The sequence below is a fragment of the Caretta caretta genome, chromosome 2 (genome assembly GCF_965140235.1).
Source record: "Caretta caretta isolate rCarCar2 chromosome 2, rCarCar1.hap1, whole genome shotgun sequence".
In the NCBI taxonomy this organism is placed as follows: Eukaryota; Metazoa; Chordata; order Testudines; family Cheloniidae; genus Caretta; species Caretta caretta.
Genome location: NC_134207.1, coordinates 94,369,900 through 94,383,211, shown reverse-complemented (window position 1 = coordinate 94,383,211; position 13,312 = coordinate 94,369,900). Strand labels below are relative to the sequence as shown.

Sequence of the window (13,312 nt, the reverse complement as noted above, 5' to 3'; positions counted from 1 at the left end):
AGCACAGAAACTGGATATGCAGTTATCCTTCACAGTAAGCCCATTTTTGTAATGCTCATTTTTTACTGTATGGTAACTTTGTAATAATGTATTTTACAGAGATGGAAATCCCATTTTTAAGCCCAGTTGAGGTCTCATATTGAAAACCATAGTACATCAAACAAATGCACATTGAGTCTCAAAGGAACCAAGAAAGGCTCAAGTTCTTACATTGTAAACTCTGATACAGAATTGAAAGCAAATTTTCGAGCTGGAAAAAATGGAATGTTAACACTCAAAGGCTCACTCATAAAAGCCCTCTTTTTATAATTGCCAATATTACTTTTAGTAGCCAGCTCAGGTTTTAAAATAATCTCTTAACAGCAATACACACATACACACAATATATATATATATACACACATATATACATATATATATATAATTATACATATAAACTACTTTGCATTACTTGTTTTCAATTTTTTTCATCTAACATTCAAATTGGGTGGTGATATTGGTGATGGGGTGGGGGGGTGTATGAGAGGAAAATGAAGACAAACTCAACAGCAGCCCTACAAAGTGAATCTTGCTTCTTGATACTTGTTACTAGACAAAAATCAAGCATGACTATCTTCCAACTGCTTTTCAGGATTTCTCACTGCAGTAAAGGTCTGTTCTGAAGTTCACTGAAGTCATTCCATTGACTTCAAAGTGCTTTGGATCAAGCTCTATCACTTTATTATATATCCTATTTAAATGAAATAAAATAAAATATGCACAACCTACCTACTACTACCATTACCACTTTAAAACCTTTGTATTTCTGGGGAAGACAAACTTTTAGATGGAGTGAGATGGGATGGATATAAGAGACTTTGTTATCTATCAAGTGCCTTGTACAATCATTTTCTTAATGTATTGTGTTATGGGGTGATGTTTTTCTGACTGTAAGATTAGCTGTTGCCTACAACATGGGTACAGACGCTCTTTTATACATTAAATTAAAAAACAAGTAAATAAAACTGAAATCAGTACACATGATTCTCTTCTCCACCCATTACCCTTAGGGGTAAATGCTTATGGCCTGTGCAAAATTGTATGTATGCTTTTTTCACATAGAAAGAGAAGCATGTTCAAAACATCTGATGTTCTGATGTGTGTACACCAGTGAGGATTGTGTAAACGGCCAGTGCAAATTTGTTTTGCAATTGTCCAAGCACAATTCTGTACAGACACTTTGAAAAAGTAAGTTTCCTTTATTGTGATTGGAGGTAATAATTGATCAAACCATGATTCCACTTCCACAAATTCTATTTCAACTCCAGAGCTTCTTCTGGAGAGAAGAATGAGACATAATTTCTACAATTACTTTATCAGTAGGAAAATTACTATTCCCTTCAAAATGCTGCTAACTAGAGTGTGTATGTAATTTATATGGGTCCTTACTAAATCAAATATTAATAGTTAAACATGAATAAAGCTCATTCAAGAACACCAAAATCGAACAATAGAAAGAGCAGTCATAGGGCAGATCTACACTACAGGGTTAAGTCAACTTAAGTTATGGAACTCCAGCTACGTTACTCTTGTAGCTGGAGTCAACGTACCTTAGGTCAACTTATTGCGGTGTCTACACCACGCTAGGTCGACGGGAGAAACTCTCCCATCAACTTACCTTATGCTTTTCATTCCGATGGAGTACCGGAGTAGATAGGAGAGCGATTGGTGGTCGATTTAGCGGGTCTTCATTAGACCCACTAAATTGACCGCTGGTGGATCAATCGCCATGGGTCAATCCCCAGATAAGTGGAGACAAGCCCATAGTCATGCTCCCTTTGTCCATTGTGCAACTGCTACAATCATGTCCCCTCCATTTCCCTTCAGCTCACTCTTTCAGCAAATAAAACCCACAATGTCAACAGAGTCATATCCCTTTTGAAAAAATAAAGTGAATTTTAAGCATTCATATTTTTAAAAGACAACAAAAAGGTTAGGGAGACCAACACAGAATGATAGGCAAAGTTTTAAAACTTCATGCACGACTGGTAAGTACAGCTGGCACTTTTTCTTGTGAGTGGTGACTCTGTGCCATACACATCTATAGATTTTAAACTTTTAAAAGGTTTCCTATCAATCATAGTTCTGATAATGCCCCTCATGCCTCACCATCTTTAAAATGAAAAAGAGTATTTGTGGCACCTTAGAGACTAACAAAAAACATAAAGCTTATGCTCAAATGAATTTGTTAGTCTGCCACAAGTACTCTTTTTCTTTTTGCGGATACAGACTAACACGGCTGCTTCTGCAAAACCATCTTTAAAATATGTACCCTCGCAACAGCCCTGTGAGGAAAGGAAAAGCTATCATCCCCATTTCAGAGATGGAGAACTGAAGCACATAGAGACCAAGGATAAACATTTCAAAAGCACCTAAGGGAGTTAGGTACTTACATTCCATTTTCAAAAATGACGTAGGGCCAGATGTTTAAAGAAATTTAGGTCCCTAATGATGCATATAGGTGCCTATCAGGGTTTACAAAACACCTAAGTAGGTGAATTGCCTAACTCTCATTGATTTTACTTAGCTATTCACTAAGGGTAACAAAAACAGACCCTGAGGCTAGAGGACACATAGAGAAGCAAAAAACCGCTCCTTCCATTTGCAGCAGCCAGGGGAGTAGTGAAGAGTTAGTCATGCAAATATGCCCTTACAAAGGTCAGGAAGGCAGTTTTGTGCTAGGAAAGAAAATAAAACTAGCATACCTTTTTCTCCCTTCCAGCAGCCAGAAGAATTGTTTGGTTTGGTTTGGTGAGGGAGAGGGGGAATCATGGCGGAGAGAGGAAGGGGCTCCAAACTGATTCGGTAACTACTAGTCAGGAGTTGCTATGAAAGATGTACACTGTAAGCAGGTTGCAAGGACAGCACCCTGCTACTAGTCCCAACACTTTCCATTCTTCCAGTGGCTGGGGATAGGTATGGGCTGGGTTTTGCATGAGGCCATTGCCTCTGGGATGTTGGTAGTGATTCCTCATTCACTCATTATTTGTACTTGCTTCTGACCAGTAGGTTTTGTCTTCTGACTCACACATACCTGGTAAATTTTTCAATACTGATTTCAGGCAGTAAATGAAAACTGATATGCTAGGAACAATGTATCAGTTTATTGGTATGTGTGTTTCTATATATAAGCAGGATAAAATGTTTCCGCATATACACAGTGCATGCATTGTTAGGTAAGGAGCAGATTAGTAATTCAAATGCATAATATGTGTCATGTGATATAGAAGGGACTTAATTTGCTGGTTGGTTGGGTTTTTTAAAATGCCAATAGCAACGTAAATGGCTCATTTCTATAATTATTATTATTTACTAGATTAAACTTGGTGAATAGAAAAACTCCCATTGATTTCAATGTTCCAAGATTTCATCCACTATTATTATTTAATCCCCAACAGAGTGCTCTGCTTTGTGGAAGACATGGCTCTTATCCCAAGGAACGATCTCCAAAATCAAAAGAAAATAAAAACAATTAATATATGTGGCATGAGCTTGAAACAAATTTAAATATTGAATGCTTCTCCTGTTCATCCAGTCGTGGTGTCCAATCCTAGTTTGCCTGGCATGGAGTCGGGTAAGGCATCACACGCACATGCACACAATCAAAAGATGGATCTTGTTCCCAGCTCTTCCATTAACTGAGGGGGTAGGGAAGGGTGTCCTTCCAAAACTTTCTGGGAAAGAAGAGCCCCAGAGTCTCTACTGGTCTATATGAAAGACTTCTACATTGTCCTGCATGCATAGCAATGGTGCCTAATATATCACTGGCCAAATCCTGCTCTTTATTGTCTTGCGAGGGAAGAGTGGGAAGAAGATGTAGGGAGCCTCTTCCCTTTGCCCAGTTCCCCCTAATGCTCAGGGGAATGTAAGTAGAGGGCAAAGCTACTGTCACAACAAATATTGCCTCAAATGGGGCCTCAACTAACAGCTATGAAATGTGACTACGAGTCCAGTCAGTTACTGTGCACTGTCTCAGGCACTAGGCAGCAGCAGTAAAGCATTCTCAACACCATGTCCTCCCAGGTCCTGTCATGGCAGCATGAACCATGAGAACAGAAGATCCACTTTTCTCCCCAATGCATCTCCCACCATTAAAAGATTTCATCTAAAATCAGCCTACATGGAGCCCCCACTTATACCTCTGCAACTCCACTGAATTGAGTAGGAATGAAAAGGTGTAAGTGAGGGCAGAATATACCCCATGAAGTTTAGATTACAGCTACAAAGGCTACAACTCCTTGTTTTGGAACGTGTGCCCCTAAGATGCAGAGAAGAGATGTGTTGAAATGTGCATGGGAGGAAAACAACTTTCTAACACCCTCTCAAAACTCATACTTCAATCTCAACCTCAGCAAAGACAATACCCATATTAAATGGGCAAGATCTATTAGATACAAATAATCTCACTGAATACACAACTATAAATTAGCTTCTGAGTCTTAATATCAGCATCCCAGTGTCTGGCCCTTTCCAAACATCCGTCCAGCTCTTTCCTTAATAGATTATTTTATTACACACTATTTACATCTTTTGCTGACTTGGGTAGTTTCTTTCATTTTCCCACTCAGTCTTAATGTACACAAGTTCTGCTTTATTTGCTAATATCCCTAAATCTCATTTCTTTCTATAACACTGATATCCTATTTTTAGGAAATCTCATCTTCATTTGTTTTAACTAATGATTCTATAAGGTCTGTGTATGATTAAGCAAAACCTAGACCTTTAGCAATGGGACCAAAATTTTAATTATCTCTAAATTTGTGCCCTACTAAAGCCAGAAAGTAAAATCATAATTTCTATGTGAAAATCAAGTAGCAGGAAGTCAAATATTAAACAGAGAGTCAAGTGTGTTCCTGTATTTATTCTGACAGCAAGTGGTCCTTTGCATGCCCATTTGCCTGGTTTGCACAAATGACTATAGTAACTATGTGCAAAAGCCAAGGTGCACAGTTACACATGCATTTTTGTACATTGAACACAAGCCTCCCTATTCAGAAGTGTTTCCCATGACATCTAATTGCTTGATGTATGTGCACAAATGACATCTGCACACACAAACACATTGTGCATTAAATTATGGGCAAACAAATTTGAGGCTGGGTTGAGGCTTCTTTGAAATTTTGTTCCTTAATTTCTACTCTGATTTTTGGGAAGAGGGCAATGAATTACAGACCCTTGTGTAGAATACTTCCTGCAGTTGGTAGCACAGCATTGCTGTTAGGTAAGTTCCAAGTTACAGACTTACACTCATTCCCTTACACTTCTATGCAGAGCTCAGTCATGTTACCATGCAGTGACACCGTCTGGCTGATTCAGTTGTCAGCTAGCATGTTCGACATTATAGTTGAAATCCACTCCACCTGCATACAGTACCCATAATTGAATTCTGTGTAAGTGGACTGCAGAGAAAGGGGAATTGGGAAATGAAATCCTTGCCCCAAGCCTGGAATCAGTCCTGGAGTCTTCCACTGCCAATCCCCGTCCCCCTCACTCAATGTTGTTTGCAATGAGATATGCAAGCATAACAAGGAGGCTCTTTCGACTGTGCACAGGCATCCCTACATACCCACCCCACACTGAGTTCCCTCGTGCAACTCCAGTGTGGAGCTTATGTACTGTGGAGGGTCTTGAGCTTGCCCTATGCTGCAAGGGTAGATTTTAGAGTCCAAGAGGTAGATTTTAGAGTCCGGATGAGGCCAGGTGCTAAAAGGAGGAAAATGGATGGGATGCTGGAAAATGGATAAAAGATTACCGTATTTCTGAGGCACTATTTTTTGACCCAACAAAGGTTTCAAAATGGTTAACGGAATGGAGTAGTAGAGTGAGTCAAAATTTGGTAACCTTTTTAATGTGGTTCACCAGGCATTTCATGAAGCACCTTTCAGACCAAATTTTCAGCACTGAAAAGGACAGGTCAAAACCCAACAATAAATATAACAATGACAACAGAGATAATAATAATAATTAATAATAAATGGCAGTTATTTACACCACTCCATACAACACTGAAATCGAGATTCTCTGAGTCCAAGTTTCATGCCTACAGGCTCATAGCAAAATTAAAACATATGCATCAGCTTCTGACTTGGATCATCAGAGACCCCAGACTGATTCAATATTGTTCAGTGTGACACTGACAAATGTTCTCCCTCTAGGACAGGCATAAATCTTCCAGAGCTGTACTTGGAGACATTAAATGAGCAAGCTGAAGAAGCCACATTGAATTTGGCTGCTGAACAAAGAAAAGGCTAACTTTTCACTAGCTATATTTCAAATATGTGTTAAGTAGAAATCAGCACAGTATGCAAGAAGTATGCTTGATCGCTTCTGCCTTGAAAGAGGATATTTGAAAATCATGTTGCAGTATTAGGAACTGATTTTTTTGGGGAAGCTGAATATCCTCACATTGCTCTGACTTCAGGGGGGTTCAGCAGCTCTCAGGAGGTAGCCAGTACCTTCACAGGATCAGGCAGTACATTGCAATTGTATCATGAAGAAATCACCTCTTCAGCATATAAACAAACTGGAATTTCCCACAGAATGGAAATTCTGGATCCTACACAGCTCTAATTGTGAATTCAGGCCCCGAAAAATTATGAGAATGGCTGAAAGATCATGAGATTTTAAAAAATAATAAACTTGGGATCCGTTTTATTTGCCTTCTGGCTATTGAGTCTTAAGGGTGCCCTCAGGCAACCTTTTCTCTGCAATCTTGAGAGCTAGAAATCTACCAGTTAATAAATGAAAGCTGAAATTCTCAGATAATTCTATAGGTGCTGGGGCTTTAAAAAAACCCACCAAAGATCACTGGGCTCAGTACAAATGATATTCAGGCATTTTTTTAGAAAAACTGAAATCAAAATGAGATCTGCTAACATGACCCAGTAAAAGCAGGTGAGGATCCTCCCCATCTTAACCATACAGTCTCATCCTTATACCTACTACATTGGTCTTGCTCAACCACAAATAGTAAAAAAAAAAAGTGAATTTTACCTTCTGAATAGTAATGATTCCCTCCTGTGTATCTTTGTCAACAGAAATTTTGAAAACTCCAAGGCCATCACCATCCACAATCTTATATTCCATTTCAGCATTAGGGCCCACATCAGCATCTGCAGCTTTTATTTTGGCCACCACTGAAGCCACAGGCAAGGACTCTGGGACATTATACTGATATGATCCTGTAAAATTTAAAACAATCATTGAACCCGGGGTTATGACTTATATTAACTTTACAACTCTGTTGAAGGTACCACATAAAAGTCTTAGTTGAAAAATAGAACAATTGTTCTTTGAGGTGAAAGATAGTGGGTATCATTTCTCCATCCTCCACTCTCTCCCACCAGGTTTGTGGGATTGTTTAGACAGCATCTCTCTAAATTTAAAGAGTGAAGTAATGAGATGAACTGTTACTAAAAAGGTTCAAGAGAACAAGATTTTTTTGGTATATTTCCTATAATATGAGAGGAATAAAATAAAAGCCAATAGAATGAGTATTAGTCCTAATTTTTATAACTGTAAATCTCAAGGAAGCCCTGCCCATACTTGACATGACTGGATCTTGAGATATACTCAGTTTCTGACCCTTTAATAAGTGCATCTCCCTCTCCCTTGAAAATTTCAACCTTGTAGTACAAGTAGAAAGTGATATACAATGCAGCTAGAAAAGATTTTGGAGTGTAGTGTGCAGCCAATACCATTCTCACCTCCAGAAATAGATTCACTGTTGTTCTATTAATACCACAAGCAATTGGAGGCAGGAAATCTAATTCTCCTTCTCTTTGGACATATTTGTTTTTTCATATACACTTGAGAAGAGGCCAGATTGGGCATGAATACATTCTGCACATTATTCTAATTTCCCGTAGCAATGACTTTACAAGGAAGACCATTGGAAGAAAGAAAAGGGATGAGAAAAAATGTAATTTATAAACAGGGTGCCTCAAATTTGGTAATATACTTGTTTCTTTCCTCTTCTTGCTTAAGTCAAGAGCCATTTTGGTCAACACAAGTAAATTGAGGGCAGATGGTTTTGTTTCTTCCAAGATTGATTTCTTATGAAACACTGAGTGTCTGCACAAGAAAAATCTTGCTGTATTTCCAAAGGAATGTGAAGTTTATGCAAGAAAGAAAAAAATATGCATCTTGAAATCCCAGAAGTAAACGCTGCACTATAAATCATTTATCTTTCCTTTGACAGTGAAAGAGCAAAAGATATTAATACATGTACATAGTGTGCATCACTGTGTTTAAACTGATCTGAAAAATATTTATGTGTGGACTGGTAAACAAGATAGATTTTTCCAATGTAATAATACTAATACTATTAAAAATATAACCTAGCTGTGATATAACAATTTTTATCCAGAGATCTCAAAGCACTTTAAAGAGGAGATAAGTATGATAAGCTCCATTTTACAGACGGCATGTAATGTACAACATGCAGAACATTTAGAAAAGGTAGCAACTGTCATAAAGTAACTTACTCCGTGGAAACCGTGGTGGATTATCATTGACATCGGTCAAGGTGACAGTTACAGATGTGGTCCCAGACAGTCCACCATTTTGTCCAACCATATCCTTTGCTTGAATAACAAGTAAATACTGGTCTTTGGCCTCCCTATCCATGTTCGGTAGGGCAGTCTTGATAATACCTGGAGACCAACAAAATACACATCATTGGTTGCATTTATTATTGGTAAATATATTGACATAAACATTATGTTTGCCTTAAAAGAATAGTGTTGTAATGAGATAAAAGGATGATTTGGACTAGTTTCTCCATATCTATAATATATTGTCAGGTACAATGGTGAAGGTACTTGTTATGTCGATATGGGACAGCATCAACAGCTATAGATGGGTCTTTCCTATTGTGAAATCAGTGATCAAGAAAAGTAGTTTACTCATAGAAAGCTTTTACATAGGCATCAGCCATGTAGTGTAAGCTCCTGCGGATTGTTTGAAGCTCGGTCTGAAATAACTACCTCTGGGTCAGTTTCCATGTCCATTCAATCCCTTGCATCTCTGCTGAGAGTGCCAAGAAGGGGGGTAATTAGTATAAATTTTGTCATGGTACTTTTTCACTGGGAACTGAACTGAACGGAACCCACAGACTCCTTTCAAAGTTTCCACCAATCACTGCTGTCAGAAGGCAACAATTTGCAACCGATGGTACCATAGGATAGAGGCTTTCTGTGCCATATGGTTTTACACTGCCACATGTCACTGTACGACGAGAGCCCTCTATGAGAAATCAATAGCAATATAAAAGTCCCGGGTGGATTTCATGGAGTTGCTGGCACTTGCACATCTTGTGGGTCCTCAGCCATCCGATCTCTCATACAGCTTCGTTTCCCCATGATTGGGGTGATACGGAGAAACACGTATTTATATTGTTTTTCAAGATTCCACGCTGAGTGAACAATTTAACAAAGGTCTTGAAATCGTCATTGACCAAAAGGATTCTGAGTATTAGTAATCTCATATCCTTCTAATGCCATCACATGAAGCTATTTTGTATTGGCTGCTATTTATTTAAACAGTTGCAACTTCTAAAGCACCCCATTTAGGCTTTGATGTATTAACTGAAATACTCTAATATATGAAATAATATTATTGTTATATTCACTTAGTCATTTACATACAATTTGTAATTATGATTTGAAATTAAAAAAAAAGAAGCAAAAAATCCAGTGCGTTACCCATTCTGCTCTGTCGATATGTATCAGATAAATAAATATTCCTTCTCAAACCACAATGACTTTATGAATATTTCATGTTTCGTACATTGTACAGCTGCTAACTCTGATTTCCAGAGAGGCAGGCATTTACTCTACCAATGCTTAGTATCACCAACAAAAGAAACAAACAACCAAAATAAAGGAGAGGCACACTGGGGCCCATATCACTTCATTGGAGATTTGTCAAATGTTTAGTTACAGTTCTATTTATCTTCACCTCTTTTGAACGCAGGGCTCCGCATTAAACTTTTCTGTGCAAAAATATTTGCTTTACAAATAGATTTCATGGTACAACAAATTTGTGGAAAAAATGAATACTTAATTTCACAACATATTCATTTTTAACTATTTCTAAATGTTCTGATTTGCTTGCTTTTGGTCATTTATAGCTACTGTCATAACTCTTCCAATGCTAGTCATCATTTCTGGGAGATAATTGTCATGTACATAGAGGACTGTGGCATCACAACTAATAAAAACATAACAAAACACTTCAGTAGCATTCTTCAAAGATTTTGATTGAGCAGAAGTTACCATGCCACTGTCTAAGAGGCTGGGCTATACAAATTTTGGATACCAATATATCGATTTAGAAACAGGTATAGCTGCCATGGCACAAAACCCCTAATGCGAATGCAGTTATACCAGAATATAGCTCATTTCCATAAATTCAGGCATTGTTAAAGTGTTGGAAAGAGGCTCGCCATGTGGTTAATGCTCTGCACTGGGACTCAGAAAAGTTACATTCCCAGCACTGCCACTGACTTCTTAAGTTGTCTTGGGTAAATCATTTTATTTTTTTGTGCCTCAGTTTGTGCTAACTGTAAAACAGGGATAATAAGAGAATTCCTTATTTCGCAGGGACATTGTGAGGGTAAATTCACTAATGACTGTTGAGTACTCAGATACTACATTGATAGGGACCAGATACACACTTAAAGAGAAAGGGCAAAAGTTACTAATTTTGTCTTCATAAGAACCGATACAATAGAATGGATAATGTTCACAGACTTCATGGAGACTGTAAGGACATGTGCACAATGATTTGGCTGTAAAAGTTCATAAATTTCTGTGGAACATACAGAAAATTGTTTTTAAAAAAAATATTTATTTTTGGTGGTGGCTGGCAAAAATGTGCCAGGTAATTATTGGCATTCAAAAGCACAATGCCTTGTTTTTAGCCCTGGTCAAAAAAAAAAACCCAAAAAACAAAAAAAACATTTTCCATGAAAATTTGTCAATAAAATTTAAAAAGAATCATTTGAATCATTTAAAAAGAATCATTTCTCACCGAATTTTCATTTTCACTTTCTGAGGAGGAAATCTGGAGTCAGAAGACACCCAAAAAGGGCATGCATTTACAAAATGGGAGAAGGGAATAAAAACGCAGAAACGAGAGGAGTACAAAATCAAAGAAGGCAGGGAGGCAAGTCTTGATTTGTATGCCTTGTACAGCATATCAATGCTTAAATGAAAATAATAATGATAACAATAACTGCAGCAGTTATGCAGCAACTAATGGCAAATGTTTACCAATATCACAGTGATGAGTACAATATGTGGATCAAAGCAGAATGGAATAGAATAATGGATTCTTCTGCACAAAATGCTTGCAAGCGCACAGTGTAAACCATAGTGTTTGTTACAGTCCACTTTTAAGTAAAATAAATTACACCAATTTGTGGTGTGTGACGAACACCTTGAAAATTTGAGCCGGAAATTACTTTCTCTGATGCTCAATCTCATTGTGTTCCTACGGGCATGTACTGATATGGTGGAAAGTGGGAATAGGCTTCAGGTGATGTTGAAATTTTGATCTTTTCATTAGGAAATGTCTGAATTTTTTAACTATTTTCCTTGCAAATCCACCACCCTACCCACACAGCAGCCTAAACTCCCATACCTTGAGCAAGGTTTAATCCTGGAGCCTAGCTGGTTTATGGCTGTGTATTGGTCCTGAGCTGGCTACTTGTATGCCATTGGGACTTCTTAAACAGGCACGCCCAGAGAATTATGCTCACCTGAGAACATCTACAGACAATCCAGAAATGTTCAAGGTTTCAAAGGAGCAATCTAGGCCAGGCCTCATCCAGATATGGAGACTAGCTGAGCCCCACAGTGAAGTATTTGGCAACAAAGGGAAGCTGAGAAAAGTGGTCATACAGAAGAGGAATCTCAGGAAGCCTGAAGAGGGCTGGTGTATGTAGGGGCAATGGACAAGGAAGCTGGTGAGATCACAGCGAGGGACAGGACAGACATAAATATTTTCAAATGGTTATATGTTTCAAATATGTGCTGTTAATTTACAAACTGAACATGTTATTGACATATGGAAATAAGAGTGCTAAAACCACAATTCATTTTTATAACAACACATTTCACTAGCAAGTATCCCGTCTGAGTTTCAAACAAATGTGGTATAAACTATACCTCAGCATTACTGTGGGCTTATCTGTGGGGGAACCTGAGAAAGTTACCTGTCTTTGGCTCCACAGAAAAGTAAGGTTGTCCTTGCAGAATACTGTAAACGACTCTGGCACTATTGCCATAAGTAGGGTCATCTGCATCAGTAGCTGTTACCTGAACCACAGAAGTTCCTGTAAAAGGTTTAAGACACTACTTTAGTTAAATGTCCCACAGTTCTGAATTACATAAATGCAACAAACTAGACTTACAAAAAATGTTATAGTTTTTTCATCCCTCTGGTTCCACATAACATTGTGACTTGCCCACACTACATTTCCACACTGAATGTCAGCTCAACCTTTCTAAATGACTACTAGAGGCTGCTATGATACACGTTTGTAACGTCACTACAGATTCATTGCTGCCCTTTAAAACTGCCTCATCAAATATATAATAAGTACATGATCTTACTGAATATTTTAATATTTTGCCTTTATGGTTATTTTCCATTCTGATGAAAGAGCTGGCTTGGCTGTTGTGACGTAAGTGGTTTAGTAGTCCACAAGATAGGTACACAATGGTAAATGGCAGTGAGAACCACCCCACATTGCCCCATCAATGTAGCTCAGTACTGAACTGGAGGGACCACATTTAGGTATCAGAGGGACATTCATTCCCTATGACCACTTAATGTTTGCCCTCAGTGATCAGATCACCAATAAGGGAATGCATTAGGGCCCACTGTGATGGTAATTTGCTATGTAAACACTTGTCCACCCAGAAATGGGCTGAGACCCCAACTCATTATTAGCTATGGCAACAACTCTATACATGCCCCACCCCCACCACCCTCCCATGTCTAGGGCCAACTGGGGAAAGAAAACTGTTGGCCCCTTTAAGGATTGCCTCTCCTCATTGTCCTCTCCTCCTTGTGGGCTGTCAGCCTCCTCGTTGGCTTGGGGAGGGGAGGCTGGCTGGCTGAAAGGGTTCAGAGGAAGCCCATTGGCTCCCATACATTTGAGAGGAGGGTTAATAAGCCCTTTCCTTTGCCTGAGGTGCCATTCTGTATCTGGGATGAACAACTCCCACCCTGCCCCTGTTTGGGATTAGAGAACGACTGGGTT

At 38.5% G+C, this 13,312-nt stretch overlaps 1 protein-coding gene across 2 annotated transcripts in view; it reads right to left on the bottom strand.

Annotated features, from left to right (window-relative positions):
* CDH7 (cadherin 7) overlaps positions 1-13,312 on the bottom strand; it is a 102,732-nt gene that overhangs the window by 34,669 nt on the left and 54,751 nt on the right. For both annotated transcript variants that reach the window (XR_007355258.2, XM_048840169.2), the window contains exons 4-6: positions 12,260-12,379; positions 8,526-8,693; positions 7,033-7,220 (exon numbers count right to left, since the gene is read on the bottom strand). Coding sequence is in view for 1 of the 2 variants with exons in the window: in XM_048840169.2 (XP_048696126.2) it covers positions 7,033-7,220; positions 8,526-8,693; positions 12,260-12,379 (476 nt within the window). In the remaining variant the exon portion in view is untranslated. The remainder of the gene's footprint in view (positions 1-7,032; positions 7,221-8,525; positions 8,694-12,259; positions 12,380-13,312) is intronic.